The sequence below is a fragment of the Falco peregrinus genome, chromosome 8, assembly GCF_023634155.1.
Source record: "Falco peregrinus isolate bFalPer1 chromosome 8, bFalPer1.pri, whole genome shotgun sequence".
NCBI classification, from domain to species: domain Eukaryota; kingdom Metazoa; phylum Chordata; class Aves; order Falconiformes; family Falconidae; genus Falco; species Falco peregrinus.
Window position 1 is genome coordinate 59897707 of NC_073728.1, and position 21934 is coordinate 59919640.

The following is a 21934-nucleotide window of genomic DNA, read 5'->3' on the forward strand; positions in this document are numbered from 1 at the left end:
CAGTGCTCCCTGGAGGTAGCTGTCAGTATTGTAATTTAATCACCCTGGGATCTGCCATGGGAAATAATAAGACACGAGGAGAATAGTTAATTCTATGTAAAATGTCACGGAAAAACCGAACATTAGGCTCCAGGTAAAAGTTAAAAATTCTCAAAGGGAAAGGAATGTCTGTACTCAGCGTGAACATAGTCTCCCAAACTTTAATCCCCATGCTTCCATTTTGGAGTTAAATAGCACTGGAATTCAGAATATCGATACCAAACTTACAGGCTGTTTCATTTTTTTTTTAAAGTCCTAAGTATCCTAAAATGTTTTAATGTCTACAGAGGAGGCGGGAAAAAAAAAAAAAAGGTGTACTTGAATCATGGCTTCAAGGAACTGTCTTGTAGTTCAGCGCTCCCCAAAGAGGAGGCACTGGGAGGATGCCGAGGTACACCTGTGTTATGGGCATATGCCAACACCCGGCAGTACTCACTGGGTAATGGAGAGGCTTCAGATCCCTTACGCCCAGGTAAAATCTCACTTGGGCAACAGCAGCTACTTCAGACAAAATGATGGCCACAGTCACTTTATGTCTCTGAAGCAACACTGTATGCCTTTCATCTGCAGGCAGATTAAGCACTGGCTCAGCTACACCTGTTCCCAATGCCTTCTCTCTGCCATGGGTAAATTTTCAAAAGTTTAAGCCCGCTATTGCTTGGAGTTTCCCTAGGGCAGTGTGGCATTGCTTGCCCTGCAGCTGCCCTGCTTTCTAATGGTGCAATGATACGCTAAACTGACAGGTGTTGCAAACCTAAGTGAGCAAGGAGAAATAATAAAAAGGGATCTAAAGAGCTCAGAAATACGTGCAGGAAGCAAAATGAGATTCAAGCTGGAGAAGTGCAAGCTAATATATCTGGAGGATATAATAAATTCAGTTCTGGCCAGCTCAATAGCAAAAATGTGAAAGGAATTTAGAGACAACCAACAAAAAAGATTAAGAGGCAAGACACAGTAGCTTTGCAGAAAGGTGAATAGCACCAAGTGGGCAGTCCTGAAGCCCTTACTCAGCTAATGTTAGGTGATCATGGTATTTCAGAACCTATTCCTATTCTCAGCCCAATAAATAATATAATTAGTATTCAGATGAACAGGTAATGAGAACAACCCAAAGGTGAGGAAGGTTGAAAGATAGGAACTGACCAAGCTGAACTGCAGGAAGCCAAGTGAGACACAGTATTTCCCATGGAACAAGTCTGCATCGGCATCAGGACAGTCTTAAAAGAAAACCACACTTTATCTCTAGTTTCTTATTCCATAGGTGTTTGGGCTGCTTGTGTGTTGATCACCTAGAAGTGACTTTGTTGAAGTGACTTTGTTTCTAGTGGCTGGAAGAGATAGAGGATTGATTGTAAGTGCTCAGGTAAAAGAATGTAAGGGAAATGTGGGGGTTTGAAACAGAAGGCAGAAGGTTCTCTTGCATATATGATTAAAATGGCTTATGTCTGTTTGACTTTGATTGTAAGGTGTTGCTTGTATGTGAAATGGTCTAAGGAGATTACTACATTTATATTTGAGCTCAGATTAAAATTTACATAAATTCTAATTTCTCATATTGAAGCTAGACTATATTTATAAAATGTTTAATAAAATTCAACACAATAAGCGTTTCTATAATCTTGTATATTGAGTAATCCCCTATATTTTAAAATTGCATATGGGAAGTAGAAAACCAGCTGCTATGGTCATTGTGTAATTCAAGACAAGAAGTTGGTGAATTGAAAGATAACATTTTCCGGGACACCTGAGCCTTGCAGGGTATTTAATTTTGAAAATTCATTTATAGCTGGTACTTTCAGTGTATATTTCAGTATGAAGTGCATATACTTCAGAATTACATATTTTTTCACTATGATTATATACTTCATTCTTGACATTTGTGTCCCTTGTCATTAAAAACATCAGCAATTCCATATACTTTCCAGCAATTTCTTTACTAAACACCTAGATACAAAAGTAACAATTGCCATCTTGTATGTTGTGAGCTATTTGAATCTGTTAATGAATCTGCTGTCCATGCACAATGTTTTAAATACAGGCAGCTAGATATAAATCATGCATTCCTGGAAGATGATTTTAGGTGACTAGGAAGCTGAACATCTGTTCTGTAAGTGAACAGAATGGCAGCTAATCTCATATTATCAGAAAGGCAGTGTGTTTATTCCCAAACTTTTTGTTTGATGCTTGGCTGTGCCTCAGTGTGGATGATGCAAATGACATCTTTTGAGAAGTAAGTGCACATAAGTTTTTGAAACATGGGCATGTCTGATTTAAAATCCTTTGCCACAAGTCGGTCATGCCAGCTGTTGGGAAGTGCTCACCAGTAACCATATGTTGCAATCAAGACAGGCAATTACTGTATGTCATACATGCTTTAAATTGAACAGGAAAAGCTTGTGTTTTTAAGGTAGAACTCCACAGGAACAGTACTGTGCCACTCAGTCTGTACGCCAGCTATTAGAGGGCATTGATGCTAATAAATACCAGCAGCACTACTTTGCAGTCATACTTCTTAGTTTGTGAGAGATCACTGAGCCAAATAACAAAAAGTCATTGCATACCCTTGGGTTACAATTCCACGTCTCTGCAGGAATAATTTACCCCAGCAAGAATTGGATTGGGCTGTGTTTCTGTTACTATTATTTCCGCTTCACAATTGTTTTAATTGTGACTGAGACCTCAGCCATTTGTTAACAATTTGGGTTTTTGTCAAAGGTGTGGCAGTGAATGTGAGTTGTTTTGGAAGAAAACAGTTGGAACAAATTACTTTGATTGCTCTATAGAATTAATCAAGATGCCAATAAAAACAAGAGTCCAGATTCAGACTGTGTTCCTACAACAGTGGGAGGTACGACCAGAGTGTCTTTGTGGAAGTTTTCTCCATGTTATTCTGTGAAGTTGGTGAGAGCTGTGTGTCTCATGCTGTTGCTCCATCAGCCTCCAGTAAAATAAAGCACAGCCTCGCTTTGCTGATTCCTGCTGTTTGTGAGCCGCTGGCATCCTTTACCTTTACATGAGTTTTAGGTTCCCTCTCTTGCTTTCATACCAGTAGTGCACTTCTGATAGATAAAATGAAATGTTCTACTGCAGAAAGAAGAAACTGTACAGAAATGAAATGCAACTAAAAAAGAAAATAAATCTCAAGGGTATGTGTGTGTTTACAGCCAGTCTTCCCCTGGATGTCCCTTTCATCTAATGCAGAAATGTAAATCAGCTTCATGATAATGTTTTGAAGGCCTTGAGCAGCTGCTTGCAGGTGAGAAAATATGGAGAAAGTAACATTCTGCTTGCTTTTAATAAGAAACGTAGGATTTGGGATTGTAATGTGGGTTGTTCTGTATAATAGAGGATATCTAGCAAGCTTCCCAGTAGCGTAATTTTTACAATAGCTTCCAACAAACAGTAGAGACTGTGAACAAATTGTTTCTGTAAATATTGTGGTATGGCCAATACAGAGGTTTAAGAATCACTACTTGGTTGAATGCCATTGCTAACAATTGATGGTGGAAGTGGCTGTTCTTATCCTCCCAACCATGTATGTATCATCTTTGAGCTAAAGGAGAACTTTGTCTAGTTAATATGCAAAAGCAGGCACACCGCTGAGTTGCCTTTAATATATCTCGTGCAAGGCCATGGGTCTTGAGGAGGATCAATGCAGTAAATACAAGCTACCTTCAAAGATTTGAATGACCACATGATATAGTTTCAGCTACTGAATTACATTCAGAAGATGTATATAAGGTGTTTTTATTTTTGTGTGTGTGCCAAAAGAAATGTACAAAATCACTTTAAGTGGATTAGTAAATACTGATGAGACCTTGTGGTCCATGAGGAAGACTGTGAAAACTCATGTCTTTTTTTCCCATAAGTGGTGAATATTACCCCCTGCAATAACTATTCTTTGCGTTTGGTGTATGGTAAGTTTGGGACTTGTTTATAAACCAGCTCACAGAGCTGTTGAATTTTGTATTTTGCATTCACAGCATTCTTAATTTTGAAATAATCACCTTAGATATTCAATGGATTAAGGAGGAAACAATAGCTTTTCATACAATCAAATACTATGAATGGGTATTTTTACTGGAGAGGATTGTTTGGGGGCTGTAATCAGTCAGCAATGCCTGGATTTGTTATGTTTTGATGAAAAGGAATTGGATTACAAAGCAGCTTGCCATTGCCTTGGAGAAGGCTGAGAACGTCAGGGTGCTGGACTCCTCAGAAAACATGGTTATTCTGCCGAGACTCTGAAATGGGAGCTGAGCTATGCTGAAAATCTAGCTCCCTATGAAGATGTTATGAACTCTAGAAATCAGTGCCAAAAAAGTCCCCAGAATGGGGACACATTCTAATCGTAACACACTGAACCCCAGCCATGATCAAATAATATACTTCTGAACTCTGATGTGCAGTCCTGTGTTACTGCATCTGATTACATTTTATCTTGAGGCTTCAGATAAGCAACTGCAGAACGATTCAGAATGAGAAGCTAAAAACTCTTGCATTTGGGATATCTCAAAAACTATTTTTAGATAGCTACAGAAGAAATTCCTCTCCCACCCTTCTGAAATGTGATCATTACAATAACATATCTTGCCAAAGAAAGCATCTGTATCAACACCTTCTAACGTAAATGAACGGAAGTACTGACTTTGCCTATTATTATTATAAAGGTTGTTAGTACTGCTAATAAAATGTTTCTTAAGCTCCACAGCTAGATGGGTTTCCTGTGGAATTGTCTAAACCCTTCCAATGCTAACTGTTTTCAATATTAAGAAAAGTATTTGCAGTACTGCTGTACCAGAATAAGGCCACCTTTCCCAGGAAATACAGCTCCAGTTACAGTTGTATTGAAAAAAGGCCAAAAAGGCCAGAGCAGAGCACTTATAGACACATTTCCTTGTCATATGTGGAATGCTAAATTATTGCTGACGTGCAGCACTTGTGTTTAGAATTGAATTTGCAACGGGAAGCTTACTGAAGCAGGACCAAAAGGATGCCAGCAAAAGTGCATGAAGACAGAGTCCTACACACTTTTGCCACTCAAAACCTTTCTGCCCCGCATATACAGAACACTTTATTTGCTCTTGGTTTCTTGTCTCTTTTCCAAAGCCCACAGGCTGCCTCGCCCTTCATCTTCCTGGATTCTTTACCATTTTCTGGCAGCCATCTGCTGCGTCTCAGTCGGAAATGTCTGCTCCTCTGTCTTAATTGAAAAAAACTCAACATTTTCTTCCAGTTCTTTTGCAGTGGATAGCACATCATAGACTTGCTCACAGTAAGCTGTATCTTTGTCTCAATAGTGTGCACAGAGAGAAAATGGGCAGATGCAAGATCAGCTTGCAGAGTAAAAAGTGGATGAGCCTCCAAACAATCTTGTATTCAAACCCAAATTGATTGCTGAACTTTCAGATCAATTTTAATTTCCCTTGATGCCTTATTCTAAAATAAATATGCAAGCTTTTTTTCATCAGTATTATCCAACCTTCTATTACTGCTGTTGCCATGATGTTCCAAGCAGCCATGCGGTATGTGTGTGAGAGATCTGAATACCTGCAGATTGGTTACAATAACAATCTCTCTGGTCCCTCAGTTTAAACAATTTAAAATGTCATGTCAGGAATGAAAAAATATGAACCCCTGCGCAGCTAAAGAGTTCCTAGGAAGAAGATGGAAACTGTGGGTTCAGAAGCCTGTTGAATGAGATGGGGATGGTGCTGAGAAGGAGATGACCTTTGCCTTGAAATCTCATGTCAAGTTCGCATGATGGCAGATCCTGTAGTTTCTGAGTGCAGGTCCATGGAGCTCAACTTCTCTTTTGTTGTGAAGAGAAACACCATGTAACATGCAGGAGCATTAGTACATAAAGGGTAATAGCTGGGTATTTTGGGTTAACTTAAATATTTAAGTAAAATAGTTTCATTATGAATGTGACAGTTTGACTAAGCAGCATTTAATGATTATAACAGCAGCGGCCAATTTTTTTCTTTTGTAATTAGCCCTATTAGGGTGAAGGCACATGGCTGACCTTAAAACAAGAATCAATATTTTTTTTTTGCTTTTCTCAGTGTATAAGTATTTAGCATATGATGTGTACGTTTTCCCTTTTTCATTTCTTGCCTCATTTAAAATACTGTTTGATCAACATCTAATGTGAAGTAATATCTAAGAAAGGATTGAATGCAGATGTTTAATGTAAGTTGCATGTTCTTTCACTGTTCTGATGTACCAAATTACCAAATCTTGTAACAGTGAACAAATGTTTATCCAAGTGAAATGCAGATTCATTATGGTAATGTTAGATTATGTTCTGAGGTAATGATTACATGGTCCATTGAGACTTGTATTCTATTCTTGATTTTTCAGCTGACCTGCTGTATGAATGTAGGCAAGTTATACCCTCACTCCCTGCCAGTGATTTTCTTACCACATTTATTATGTCTTGTTTATGTAAACAGTAAGATGTGTACAAAATAGTGAGTTGTTTACTGTATTTAATAGGATTTAGCACAATATTATCTGGTCTTGTTTGAATCTACTTGGCATTAGAGTGATTCAAATAATTACTTATAATCGTGGCTCTTAATTCACTGCAATTGCCAATGGCATATTTTCTTTAGAGAATCTGTACATTAATCCTCTCTAATACTGATATTGTCATAATCATATTAAAGTTGTAAGAGGTTGAACTGCAAAATTCAAATCTAGTTAGTTAATGGCCTCAGAGAGCTTTGAGAACTATTTTCAGTTAGGCCTTAGTAAAGGTCAGAGCCATGTGAATATCAGTTTATGTAGTAACACTGGTCACCAGCAGCTCAGGTTGCACTGCAGTCCTCCCTTCAAGTTTGAGAGCAGAATTTTTAGGCACTTGCCAGGTACTGCCCATCCTTCAGTTACCATTAGATTTGCATTTTGTTTTGAAGATTATTTCCCTTTTCCTCTCGTGCTTGCCATGTCCAATTAAAAACAGGAGAGAATATAAACTTCATGAAAAGCTTTGAGCTTGTACGATATCATGGCAATGTCTGTGCTAAAACTGAATTTAAAGGATGAAGCCAGGGAGAGCACCATCAGTAAGCAAGACAGGTGTAACACTGAAATACAGAAAATTCTAAACAAACTTGGAAAAGAATGAAGCAACTCTTTGTCTTAGTAACCTTGGAAAAGAGAAATACTTACTCAGACTGGTTGTAAGGAGCATTTTCTTTTCTCTCTTCCAACAGAACTTGGCAGCTACTGGCTACAATACAATGCCACCTGGGGGAAGAAATACTGTAGATTTCTTGAATACACTAAAAAGCAGCTGTTTTTCCCTTGTCCCTCAAAATCAGAATTGCTCATATTTTTGATGCATACATATCCAGTAGCAAGTAATGTTTGAGTAACAGCTTAGAGTGAAGGGATGAAGGAATCATGGAGATGGTATTTGTAACTCTCTAAGAAGATTCATTTTTCCATGTAGACAAAGTCAGATTTGTGTATGGTTTGTGCTACAACTGCATTTCCACTTTTGTTTGCTCTTGATGTATTTTATAATCAGTATAATTTACTCAGAGTTATTTCTTCCTAAGACAGCCAGTCAGGAATCTAAAAAACTGTTCAAACACTACCTGTAGTATGGCTCTGGGGTTAAGAAAAGAATTGTTACTGATGGTAGTGCCTGAATGGTTTGTAAGATCCCAGAACTACAACAAACTATGGTGAAGTCTGTGCTTTTGATTAATTTATGTAAAACAGGATAGAGTTTGGGCTTTACCATTATTAGAAAATGGCTATAATACTGAAAACTGTAAAGATTCTACATACATTTTAGCACTCTATGTGAGATGTCCCATGATTACTATTGTACTAAATTATTAAATTAAGTACTGCCAGCTGACATGATACACATAACATTTCTATAGATTATTTCAAGCGTGTTTCTAAGAGAAGATATAATTCAGAAGAATATTTGGCTCTTGTTAAAAATTTTAACCAGAGTCACTTCTAGAACCGAAGGAGTTGATACAAGTTTCTTCGTTTGTGCATCTGTGTTTGTGTGTACACAACCACCCTGAAGGCAGGTTTTACAAAAGGAAGGTACAGAGATTAAAAACTGATTAGTTTTAAGAATCCTCCTCAGTATCATGCACATCAGTACGCACATATTCTACAGAACATGTATTTCTTGCAAAACCTGTCAGGCACAGAATGAAATCCCTCTTATGAGGACAGCTGGAGAGTTATGCAACTTCAGGAGGATTATGCAGATGTGTATATGCTGTGAAGTTGCCTGATGGATTACGAGCCTGTGTAGGTTTGATTTAAAAGGAAAACCAACTTAATTCTCTTCTGTAGTGTATGGAATGTTTCCAGAGAAGGCCGGAAGCCTGGAGTCTACAAAACTGATAGTCTGACTGATTCATTGGCCTGTTTTGGTGCCTTCAGTCTGACCAGCAATGACAGACCGACCGTGTTTAGGCAGGGTGTGTGTTGTTCTGTACTCTATTCAACAGAAGTTCTCAGTCTCCACAGAACTTGCCCAAAGTTCAGTGTAGAAAGATTATTTATAATTTAGTCCTGTTTAAATATTTTTGTAATATGTCATCTAATGATGATGGATATTTTACAGTTTTATTAAACTGTAAGACATTAGGTAGACATGTTCTATCAAGAATTGCATCAGTTGTAATTAAGAGACAGATGTCATTTTACCTACTGTTTCATTGCAAGAATTTGTCATTTTAGTACTCAGGCACTTCCCTAGCAGGACTGTGTGCAAGAATAATCAACAGTTGTAAACAGGAATGCTAGAAGCAAATATGCAAATGAAAGGCACAGCTATTTCTGGTGGCTGATGGCTCTGTCTGCTCAACCAAAACATGCCTTCTAGCTGCAGAAAGCTGCAGGGAGTCCTGCAGGTCTGCTGTGCTGTTTTCAGAAGTGCTTTGGAGAAATGAACAAGCCTCACACTTGTGAACATAGACAGATCAGAAATTAAAGAGTTGTTCCTGCTTTTAAAGAATTCATCTTCGACACAGACAAGATACACGGACCGCTTTTGAAGTTCAGTAATTCATGTATCACACTGCCTAAAGAAGACAGAATCCAGAAGTTACGATAGGTGGAAAGATTGTCAGGGAATGCAAAGCATATGCACTTTGATCATTGATACAGTATCCCTTATGTAGTATCACATCATTACTGTGAGAATGAAAACAGATTGATAAAATACTACGCTGTGGTTGGTTAACTATTTTGAAACTCAGGCAGCCCCAAAGCCCCCAAATTACCACATGATGGCTGAGGAAATAAACTGTGGGGTATCACATTTAGTAGACATACTTCATGTTTTTCACCTGCTTCTGTGTTTAGGGATTCTTTGCTGTCTGACTATGAAATGCACGTTAAATAATTGTCAAAACCTACATGTTAGAGGCTGGGATGCTATAAGCACAGCAGGCTGAAATAATTCAAAAACACATTGTCAGTAGGTGATTCTGATTGTATTAACATCCATTTCACATGAGGGTCACAACTCTGAGTTCAGTGAATTTACTCTTGATTTATATGTCTATAAAGGACAGGAACAATCATAAGATACTCCCTGTGATACTCTGAAATCAATACAAAGAACCAAAGAACAAGGAAGGCTGCTAACAAGCTTTCAGGTCATGGACTGAACACTGCAGTCTACTTGTCAGCTATTGGTTGAAAGTGGAGCAAAAGCCAGCTATAAATTTGTGAAACATTAGATATCTGTTTGAAAGTGATTTTATTACATTTGTGAAATGAAGAAGGTCATTAGAAACATCCAGATTTTCCCTTTGTTCCCTTGGGGCTCTGAAATGCCTAATGTATGATTTGCATTTGCTGCACCAAGCCAGCTTTCTACAGCTTTGAATTTTCAGGTGAAAATTGTTTCTTATTATGCTTTCTGAATGTGTTTCCTTAAATTTCCATTTCTGTGAACTTGCTTTATTATTTCCACTAAACTGGACTTTCTTAAGCTGCAACAATTTTTTGCATAACCTCGGCTTTATTAGTTTATAAGGCAAACATACAGCATGCTTACCCAAGTTAGAGCTATTCATATTACAGACTAGACCCTATCATGTCATTTGAAGAATAAGCTGAAGAACAGCCAGAAACATTTGGTTGTTTTACTGCATGTGTTTCAATAATAGCCCTGGGCTTACTAGAGATTTTCCATGCTATTTTCTTTCAATGCTGGTGTGACACAATTTATAGTACACTCTAGGAGTGCCAACTCACACTCGAGTAAGTTCTGTTCTGGGGTTAAAAAGAAGGCAGTCATAGGACTCAATTTCTGCACTACAAAGGTGAACAGGTATTACTCTAGTCTTAGTCCTTGTCTTGAGTTTTTCTCAGTGACAAATGATGCAAGAGGCTTGCTATAAAATATTCCTAAATAATCCCTGCCCTCATTTCTTCATCTGAATGACTGAAGGATGAGGCAGAGATTCCATGCGCAATGTCACATAATTTGGCAGGCTTGGAGACTGGAGCTAGAGGAAATGCAAAATTCACAACTCCAACACAAATCTCCTATTATAAAGGTAGAAAATGCACATTCCCCAAAATTTTCCATCTCCTGACTGCCTGAGAAGTGTTTTCCTCTATCTTTTAGGCTCTGTGATTGTGACCTTCCCCCTGAGTTGGCAGTTCTCACTGAGTCAAATTCCATGAACCTTCTGAGCTTGTTTGACTTGAGGCTGCATATTCCATATTGGACAAGATCCCAGTAATCTCCTGTGCTTTTCCTTCTGAGTTACTTATATACTTAAACGGCAGCTACAGAAATTTTATCATTTTTGTGACTGATGAAAAACCTCTTAGAATAAAGGATTCTGTATAGCAGTAAATTTTCCTTAACCTAATTTGTAAAGACTTTTCTGATCAAGCACAATGCTGGCATATGAACTCAGTATTTCTGCCACTGCTTAAAGCTTAAACTCATCTCTGAAGATACAATTATTTACGGTTTTTGTCCCTTTCAGCTTTGTAGCTCCCAGAAAGCATGATTAAGGGAGGGAAAAAAAAAAAGGCTAAGTTGCAAATGCATGGCATCTCTCGAGGTGGTAGTGTAGGCGGTGAGAAGGGAGAAAGGAAAGAGCTTGAGACTTCTGTTGTTAAAGGTAATAATTATTCAGATAAACTGTTTATAGACATAAAGAATAAATACTATTTGAAAAGTGTGTCTACAAGTAATAGATAAGGATTGCGGGGGTGACTTTTTGAAAGATTATACCACCTGTTGTGATTTTGGTATGAAAATCCTTATTTTTCTACTTGTTTCACTGAACTGCTGCACTGAACTTTGTACTTAGGCAGGTCACTTTCTTCACTGTCTTAGTAACTCAATAGAGCTCAGTCTCCACTGGGCCTTCTAGGCACTACTTCAATACGAATATACAAATAATGATTCTGAGGCTGGAAAATCTCCTGGTCTCTTTGAAATGGGTATTTGTTTTTAGTGAAGATATAAATTACTAAGATGTCCTATTATCAGAGTTACAGTTGTGAAATAGGCAACTGGAAAGCAGAATTTGTTTTATTTGAAGAGAGAATTGAATCTGAAGATCTTATAAGGCTTAATTTAAAAATTTCTCATGTTTCTTAACTCATGCATTTGGGGAAAGTCCTGCTTTTTGTCTGTACTCAATTAGATTTATATAAAAATATTTCAGAGGCATTTTCTAGCAGTTGTAAAGAATATTTTTGCTTTGTTTCTTAATGTATACTCCTCATGTGTATCCTTACTCACTGAAACAATGCTTAGACGGAACAACCGATTAATGTTGTCAGCAGTGGGTGAATCAGTGAAAATGAGTGGTGTGGTTTTTTCTGGAGGGTGAAGAAGTCTGCATGGCTGAAATGCTTCTGAGATGATTTCTTTCTAGCAGAACAATTTGTAAGTATGGCTGGTTGAAACTGCTCCGTCAAAATTCTTTCTCAACAATAAATTAATATGTTGACTAGAAACATGTTTTTCCTCCAGACATGTTTCTTCTGGAAGATGTTGATTCTTCTCCTTTTAAAAAGCTGCAGTGCACACAGCCAAAATATTTCGGCCAAACTTGCTAGATGTTTTTCAGGGAAAATTACGTATAGCTAGATTTGCACTGGGAAAAAAAATCTAAACCGCTTGATTGGGGCCTAGTTGTCCGCAGCTTTCTTTGTAGGTGAAGCTGACAGTTAAAGAGATGCCCAGAGGGTGACAGATCTTAGGGCCATCTAACTTTTGTTCTGTCTCCCAGATCTTGCACAAATCTGAATGTAGTGACTTGCCCAAATTTGTGGCATAAGATGTTAGATAAATTCTGTCTTTCTTTAAAGGCTGAAGCATGTTGACAGGCAGAATGGGAATGCTTTATTGTCACTGACTGTGTATTTGATGTTTCTGAGATTTGAGACCTAGGAGAGTTATTTTGGCACTGGATTGACATGAACAATATGAAGAAGGGTAGAACAGTATTGAAAAAGTGTTTGGTTCGTTCAGTGACTCTATTTTCTCCCCTCAAAATAGATATCTCATAAACTGGAAAGGAACTGGTTAGTAACAAATGAGAATTCTTCAAGAGGGAAATCAAATGTCCCAGTACTAATTAGTTGAAATTAAGATCATTCAAATATTTATATAGGGAAGGCAAGTATTCCGGGAACATGCTGGGATAAATCACATGGCTGGAATATTAATAGCGAGGCAATAAATCTGCACAGAAATAATCAAGGTGAAAACGTAGGGGAGGGATTGTACTATTTATCAAAAGACAATTATACTAGCAGTTAAATACAGATGTTTAGTGAAAGAAGTGGTAACAATGAAATTTTATGTGTTATGCTGACAGAGAAAATGTAAAGGGGAATTAAGATGGAACGTTTACTGTGGGCCACAAAATCAGGACAAAGTGGCTGAACCAAATACAAAAGAAGGTAAAGGAAACTTGGATCCCTACTCCTAGGTTTTTTTACTTCTTCCCCTGCCTCTGAGTGCAAATGAACGTGTGCATACAGTTCAGCTGCAAGCCTGTAGTCAGGTAGGAGCTTTGGGCCAGTGCAGAAGGAATCTGAACCTGTTCTATCAATGAGCACAGACCCACGAAGGTGTCCACAGCTGGTCCCTATATGGCCAGCATCTGGCAGATTAATCTTTTAGCCCGTGCAATTTACAGGCAGCCTGATCTTTTTACTGTCTCAGGCTGCAGGTATCCTACGTGGGCAGCAGACACACGGAGCGAGGTTGGGAAGAATGCCTGCTGCTCCTTACTGTCCTGGAAGGCTGTACACTTGAATCTTAGATAGCTAAAGGGAGAGTTAAGTCCCATTGTCCAGCAGCGACAGGTTTCAAAACTACCATGTAACTGCTTAATTTTGTCAATAAATTTCCTTAAGCCACTGAAGTTCTGGGGCATGTCCTGTGTGGCTTCTGTCTCAGCAGAATCACCCAAGTCTTCTGACGACCGGCCTGCCTGGGCAATCTGGTGGGGGCTAAGGAGCTGTTCCTCAGAAATCTCAGGATGAGCATGCAGAGAAGATGTCAATCAATATTCATACAATCAGTAACTCCCCTGTTGTAGGGAGGATTTTGTTAGTTACCAATTAAAGATGTACATATTTTTTTGTAATAATACCATATTTCTTACTCCAGGAATCAAAGTGACTAGCCTGGGTATTACTGCTTTAATTTAGTTTCTTATAACTTTTTTTTTTCCCTGAGAATATTTCTTTTGCACTTTCTTAAAAAAGGAGTGGAACTTAAATTATTAAAAAGAGCTTGATGATTTGGTAATTTATTAATTGTTACATTGGTCTGTTTTTTCTGTGATGGATTGTTTCATTACTGTGCTCAGGTAAAGGGGGGAAAAGGCAGGACTGTTCCAGTTTTAGTTACTGCTCTTTAGCATATGCTGCCTCAAACTTAGCATTAAATACATGGGTTTTTTTATAGGTAGTATATAATATTGCCATGTAATGGCAAAAGGGTTCAGATAATATAGAGCCTGGAAATGTCAAGTGTAGAGGAAGTGAACTGGCATGCTCTTTTAATTTTTATTCTTTTTTATTAATTTTTTTAATGTTGCATATTCAGAAAGTAGGCATACCACTTCAGGGTGAAATCAAAGACAATGATCTGCATAAGAAACAATGCAGGCAACTTACAGTCCTTTTGCAGAAAGGTATTGTACTCCTCATAAGGAGGTCAGAAATGAGAACTCTCCTTTCTGGGGAACCTCTCATGTAAAACCTTTGGAACATGAGGGCTGTAAGCAGACTCTTACCTGTTCAGGTGATGGCATGCCCTTTGGAGAACGCACAGTTCTGCAGTCCAGCGTCTCCCCTCACAGCCCCACTAACATTGGGAAAAGACGGATTTTCCCTTAAAAACAGAGATCTTGGAAATCTCAGCTACAAGGTTGCTTGTTGCAATGTGCAGTTATACGTGTGTTGAAACTTCCATAGCAGCAGTTGGTGATTTAAGCTTAGGATCTTTTCATTTTACTAAGCAAAATTAAATGTTGAGAGAACATCTCCACAGGGAAGGTTTGACTGCAGTTTATACAGATGTACCCTAGCTAGAACAGGAATCGATAGCACAGACTTGGTGTGGACTAGAAGATCTGTAAATCCAGGTAAATACTCAGATAGTCTGTGCTGAACTCCATGTTGGTTCAGTTATAGTGCCGTTCATGCCTCAGCTAGCTTGTTTAAAATAACTTTGGATATTTCAGCATAAGTTGCTAGAACACCTTTCCTTCAGACTAGGTACTCATTCAGGACACATACCATCATTTTCTCCTTTCTGTATGCCTGTCTCCAGCAAAGGCAAGCATCTGTGTGATTGTAGTCATGTTTGGCAGCAGCATAGGCATACCCTCAGATCAAACTATCAGAGCACAGTTACAGTATCTAGTCCTTCTCCCTTCATTCCAGTAAAATAAACTTGATGTGACTTCATTCATACCAATTAATTTAGAGGTTTGTGGACTATGAGTAATGCAGCAGTACATACATTTCATGTTGATTTTTTCTAGTTAATTCTAAAAAAATTTGAAGCATCCTGCTGGAGACAGCCATGGCATGGCCCTACCTAGGCAGCGACCTTGACTGCCCATGTCAAGAATCCTGGGCAAATAGTTTAGGAAATGGGCAAGAACTAGTTCTGAGGAGGGTATTCCCCTGAATTTCTCTGCTGTAGTAGTGTTACAGTAGGGATGTAAGAACTTACAGTAGGGATGTAAGAACTTGTCTTCTTGAATTTTACTCATTCTGGGCTCTGTGGTGGTTGGCATGCCTTGGACCACCTCCTCAGGGTCAAACACAGATCCATTTTTCCTCTGGAAGGATAATGGGGTCATTGCTGCACATGTGGCACATCCTCAGTTGGTCTAAATTGGCATTGTGAATCCATTGCAGAAAATCTTGGCTCTGTTGAAGTCAATGGCAAAACCTCTCACTGACTTTAGCGGGGGATCAGGATTTATTCCAGTGAGTTCAGTGGAAACACCAACTGCAGATCTGGTGCTGTTGTTTGACACTTGTTCTCAGTTTGGTTTTGTTTAAAATCTTAAAGAAGGTTGTAAAACAGCCCCACCAACCCCTGGAGCCCATGGAGCTTTTGGGTCTCGTCCCGCCCCCCCCCCCCCCCCCTTCCCCCCAATAAGATAATAACATGCACATAGAACTTGGTTTCTGTATAGAAATAAACTACATGAAGGCAGTTACTGATTCTTTTTATTTGTATCATTACTGTGCAGTACAGCTGTTATCCATGTTAAAGCATATTTTCTAACCTCAATTTTTTTCAAGATAAAAATTCATCTTAATTAGTAGAACTATTGGCTGGGTTGTTTTGTGTTTCTACAATATACTGTCTCCTTATTTTTTTCTAGATGCATCATATACAAATAAGAACTTGGATTTCACATACAGGGCCAATCCTTCTCCCTTTCAAGTTTAGAAGCAGAAGTTATTTCAATTTGAGCAGGATGGGATGGATGGAACATAAAAAAGCCACATCATCAGCTTAAAATATAAGTCCAATAAAAATGAAGTTGGAACTTTACCAGCTATGTACTGAGGAAAGTATATGAGATTTTAAGTAAGAGAAGCTGTTCAATATGGACTCACAAACAAAACAAAACAAAATACAAGCCGACAGAAAAACAAACCAAAAGGAAGAACTGGGAGAAGCCCGGTGCAGCCAGAAATCCCAAGCAGAGGTAATTTGAAAAGATAAGTAAAGGGATGTTTGAATGTAATATAAAAAATTATCTACTCCACTATTCAGAATAATCTTTCCCTTTTAATCCTTAACCTAAAAAATGAGAAAACCAAACCAGAACAGCAAACCAAGCAAGCACAAAACCACATACTGCCATAATTAGGCTTGGGGTCTGTAAAAACTAGTCACTGGCATTGAGCAGTACTATCTAGCTGTTACTGTTCTATACCCTTCACTTGTGTTCGTAATATAGGGGAGGAAGGTAATAATTGGACCCTTAGTTGTAAAGGAGCAAGAAGAGTGAAGGATACCCAGGAAAATTCCTTGGCAAAGGACCAGCTTCCTGCAGGAAGCCATTGCATACAGATTTCCAGAGGGATATCCATGCAGATACAGTGCGAAGTGGCCTGTGGTAGTTGGGGCCATGGACTGGCGAGGACAGTGGGCGAACAAGAAGAGCTGTTAGGGTTCTGCAAGGTTAGAGTGGTGAAAACAGCAAATGATAATGTAACAGCTGAGTAAATATCTACATTATCTGAAAGGAATAAGTGGTATGGCATTTATCCTGGCCATATGGAAACAAATATAACTTGTTTTTTTGCATAAGGGCCACTCTTGATTATTTAATTATTTTAAAGGCTCTTTTTCTATATTGTATTTATAGTACTCCTGAATGCTTTCAGGGTTTGGCTCTCCATTTGCAGGATACTTAATATAAGGTTGCTTTGGAGCAAGTAATTTCAGTCTTATTAGCAAATAATCCAAATGATTTTTCCCTTGAAATGGCTGCTTGGAGTAATTTATTCGATCAGACGAAGATCTCTGATCGCGGCTTGTCTGCGTTGGTGGCACTTTTTCCATTTGGTCCTTGCTTTCAGCGGGAACCCAAGACTCCAGCAAAACTCACGCCGAGGTGCCGTAAGTTTGCCTGGTTTGGCCCTGGTCTCCCTGGACCACCAGTTCCCTGGGAATTCGCAGCCCGGAGCGGGGGCGGCGCAGCCCGCGGGCCCCAGCAGCGGGGCACTGGTCCCAGCGCCCGGCGCCGGGGTGCCGCTTCTCGCTGCAAACCGCGCCCGGCCAAGCCCGATCGCCGCTCCCGGGGCCCGGCCCGGGCAGCGCCGCCGGCAGCGGCAGGGTCCCGGCAGCGGCAGGGTCCCGGGGGCGGTGCGGCGCTCGGGGCTGCCCGGCGGGGCGGCAGGGCGGGCAGTCCCCGCTCCCCTCGGCCCGGCTGCGCCGTGTGGCAGCGCCTCTGTCAATCAGCCTGACTTCACTCCTGCACGCCCTGTGTTTCCAGTATTATACCCCCGCCGCCTCCTGGTGTCTCTGCTTCGCTGCGAGCCGGGAGCGCGGCCGCCACTGCCGCTGCGGCTGCGGCTGGGCGAATGCGCGGGCGGCGGGGCGTGGGGCAGCGCTGAGCGGCGCGGAGCGGCGCGGAGCGGCGCGGAGCGGAGCTGCCGCCTGGCCCGCCCCGGCTGCGGGAGGCGCGGCGCTCGGCCGGCTGCGGGCAGCCCGGGCGCCGGCCCCCGCGTCGGGCCGGGACCGCCGCGATGGACCCTCCGGCGGGCATCGCCTGCCTCCTGCTGTGCTGCGCGCTCGCCCTGCCCGCCGGCGCCCTGCGGCGCCCCGGGGACAGAGGTAGGTCTCTGCCGCGACGCCGCGGCCGCCCCGCCGCCTTTGGGCTGCTCGCCCTGCCCTGCCGCCGCCGGTGCCTCGCAGCCCGCCCGTCCGAAGTGGCGGCTCGGCGCCCCGCGGCTTTCCGCTCCCCTTGAACTTCTTCTGCGGCTACTTTTGTCGGGTTTCCAGTTGTTTCCTGCAAGCGGCAGGCGGGGACGGGGACGGGGAAAGGGACGCGGGAGCCCCGCCGGCGGTGACAGCGCTGCGCCGGTGCCCGCGGCCGCCCGCAGCCTGCCCCGCGGAGGGGGCGAGCCCCGGCGGGCGGGCGGGCAGGGCTCGGTGCCTGGAGTTCCCCGTGCGGGATGAAGCACATGGCAGGTCGTCTGCCTCCTCCTCCTCCTGCCCCGGCCATCGCCGCCGTCCGAAACTCTGGGGGCTCCCGCGGAGACCGCTGCCGATCGCTGCCCGTGCCCTCCCCGTCACCGGCCGGCTCATCCCCGCCGCACCGGGGGCAGTTTGAGGGACGTGCCGTTCTCTGGCAGGCTTGCAACCTGCATAGCGAGCCCCTGCCCCTGCCCCTCCGAGATCCCGGAGTGGGTCAGCTGGCCACCTGGGTAGCCCCAAAGTCCCCGAGGTGACCCGGCCACTGACCGGGTTGGGTGGGGGGTGCGGGGTCCCGGCTGGGTGAGCAAAGGGTGGTGGGACCCTGCGGTATGGGCAGGAGTGCGGGGTCCTTGTGGTGTGGGGAGGCTCCCGCTGCCGGCTGATGTTCTGGGGAGCAAAAGGCAAGTTTGAATGAACTCTGCACACTTAGTGCTGGTGAATGAAGTGCCTGTACAGAGTGCAGTGTCCATCCGCCTTATGTAAGTGTCTGCTGCGCTAATGAATAATGGAATAAAAATCCCGCGGCATCAGGATGTGTTTAAGTTCTAGTATCTCTTTCCTCTCTTGCTTTGTCCCTGTAAAGATCCAATTCTGAGGAATATAGAGGATTACAGCCTTGTCATCCCCACCAGCACCGATTCAGAGGGCAGGTTCCTATCCCACTTGGTGTCTGGACCACCAAAAGCACGCTTCAGGAGAGCTGCGGAGGACTTGCAACATGAAGCAGCAAATGAGCAAATATTTTACAATGTCACTGTTTTTGGAAGAGAGTTTCACTTCAGGTTGCGGCCAAACTCCAGGCTAGTGGCGCCTGGAGCAACAGTTGAATGGCAGGAGGACTCTGATGAGACTCACATTGAACCTCTCTATGGGAATTGCCTCTATGTTGGGGATATCACTGATTTGCCAAACGCTTCAGTCGCTATCAGCAATTGCGATGGACTGGTAAGTTACTTTTGTTATTTTATCAAAGATAATTACATTAATTTCCTACAGTCTTTAAATATAAAATGTGTGGACTGTCAGAAACTCACACCTCATATGGTAACTGTGAATGCAAATTAAGTAATGTTCCCTGGTGTGGGAATAGCTGCGCTGCACCAGGCACTTCTTTACAGACAGTGGCACTACAAGTTTGAGCACATGCTCTGTGGCAGCTACTCTGGAACAGAGCAGCTGAAGCCAGGATTTGTATTGGTTTGTGGTAAAGTTACTTGAGGTGTCTGACACTTTGAAACAGAAGATGAAGTGGCACATGCTCGGCATCCGCTTCCGCTTCTCACTTCCAGTCTGCAAAGGGAAATTTTACAAGAGTTAATCCCAAATAATGGGCTGGACTTCCCTGGAAGCAAATTTGGTAGGTAAAGCATGGTTTTTTGCCCTGGAAAATTTTTAATTTATTCAGTCTTTTCATGGATCTTTCATTCGGTGAGTTTCATTGCCTAATCCAGTGATTGATGGAAAGTCACAAAAGAGTTTGAGTTTTAGGAGCAAAACAGCTCCCTGTGATACATTTTGTGAGACTGTGTGTTTTACAACTTGCTGCAGTTCTCTGTTCTGGAGTGCATGGTCAGCAGTCAAATTACAACTGTTTGTCCCTGACATCCTAAGCTGTCATACTGTCATTTGAACAGTAATTACTGCACGGCAATTTGTTTAGTGAGAAAAGGGCTATGTTTTTGATCATGAACAATTTATCCAGCCAGTATTTTCTTGCTCTACCCTTGAGAGTTCCTAATTTTGAGATTACTTAATTTTAATGCATTCTGTTCTCTGCATAAAAAGCCAGGATGAGTCAGTTGTATTTCTATTTATTTTATCATAGAAAGTTGTTAATTTGCTGTGCCAAGAAGATAACATGTATGGAGATAGTATGTCAGCTATCCGAGAATGGAATGAAATCAAATGCTTCTCCCTTTACTCTTTCCTGTGGTTTCTCCTAGCCATGTGCATTCCTGTTTTGAGAAGCAGGTTTTAATGTTGCAGTTGTTTGATGTGGACAGCTGGCACAGGGCAAGAGGCACACCAGGGCTCAGCAAGAAGAACAATTCAGAAAGCAGAGAATGAGCCTGCAAGCCTGCCTCTGGTAGGGAAGCAGAAGTTCTTTGCTCTCCCTGTACCTAGCACTGATCGTTTTTGACTTGCTCTGGGCATTGCAGAACTGGGCGGAGCCAGAGCCCTTCTTCCTTGTTGATCTCTGCTGAAAGGTGGAGGAAGATCCTGTTGACAGCTGCTGTTTGCCTTGTGCAACCTCATCAGCACAGGTGTGAACTGTAAGGGCAGTGGTGAAACTTACTCCTTCCTCCCCGTGTAAGCCGGAGTGTGGACTCCTTATATTTGGAGAAGAGAGTTATGACAAAATACAACAGGAGTTAAAGCCAAAGTATGGATAAGACTCAAAAGATCCAGCACCTCATGTTACATGTATAAATGACAAAGTGTTTATAAAGCTCTGCTCTTCTCACATTTTGTAACTTCTCAAATGCAAAGGAATGAAACCAGGCCTCAAATCAGTGGCACTCATAAATGGCTAGAGTCCAGAAAGCTACCAAAAGAATTTTAGTTTTCAACCTATATCTACAACCTGTGTGCCTGCTTCTTTCCAGCATTGTTGTTTTCATTAGGAGAAGCGGGAGAATTCGTTTAGTGTGGGAGCTGCCATGTTCTAATCTGGATGTCACACTGGTTCTCGAATGGCACTGCAACTTCTCTGGTTCTGCTAATACATTTGGAAATGTCTTACTGTTTCTTCCAGTGCGTATCTATGTTGTAAGTGTTGCAGGGCAGAGGCATGTTTGGTTTTGCCTAGGTTACTGAAGCTGTTCTGCAGGAAGCATTATCTCAATAACTTTAAGCATCTGGCCATAATGATTTCCCTGAGATTGTGCAGTAAGTCTGTTGTGGAACAACAAATTGAACTTCAGTCCCTTGGGTACTATGTTCTGTCTCTGCCCATTCCCTCCATCTCAGCTTCTTTCTTTCTGGTGGGGGGAGAGTTTAAAAAAGGTATCAGTAGAATTACACGAACTCCAAGAAATTATACTAACGTTTTCCCAAAAGCCACCGGTCCATGGACAGCGATAATGAGCAGCTAACCCACTGAAGTTAATACTGCGCTTAACTGTCTCTTCATTTACCTTTTTATTTGTTGTGTTTGCAGGGAGTATTGAGGAGTCTCTGGAGCAATGTATTACTAACAAGACATTTTTAGAGACCACTGGGCTGTATGTTATTCTTGGGTTTATTGGTATTTCAGATGTGAATGAAGACATGGACAAAGTTATTCTCGACTCGTTTTCTATGTCCATCTTTTTCTTCACACCTAGTTTACTTCAGTGTGAAGTAAACTAATTTCTCAGAGGAGAAATTCCATAGTATCATGGATTTTCATTCAGTTGCCTAACAATACACACACCATGGCCGATGTTTCTAACATACCCCAAGTATTTCCACCTCCTTTTCTAGATGACTCTGGAGATAGTGATGGTGGAGCTCTCTGACAACTGAGTTGTCAACTGAAAAGTGTTAGAGTTGTTTGTTATAAATGTGCTTTGTTTAAATCCTAGTATTTTCTCAAAGTCCTTGTGTCTGAAGGTGGTTTGACATCTGTCTGTTCTTCTGATGGGCTTCCAGCTTTTGCATCCAGACATTAGGGCTGAAATAACATTTGAATTG

At 41.6% G+C, this 21934-nt stretch overlaps 1 protein-coding gene across 2 annotated transcripts in view; it reads left to right on the forward strand.

The window, feature by feature from the left end:
- Nucleotides 1–21934, forward strand: part of ADAMTS2 (ADAM metallopeptidase with thrombospondin type 1 motif 2) — a 261886-nt gene that overhangs the window by 56275 nt on the left and 183677 nt on the right. Inside the window, exons 1-2 of one of the 2 annotated variants that reach the window (XM_055811749.1) lie at nucleotides 17587–17896; nucleotides 18843–19204. The exons of the other annotated variant lie outside the window; for it this stretch is intronic. Of the exons in view, the coding sequence (XP_055667724.1) occupies nucleotides 17809–17896; nucleotides 18843–19204 (450 nt within the window). The 5' untranslated portion in view covers nucleotides 17587–17808. Of the gene's footprint in view, nucleotides 1–17586; nucleotides 17897–18842; nucleotides 19205–21934 lie in introns of those variants that run through there. 2 annotated transcript variants of the gene reach the window in all.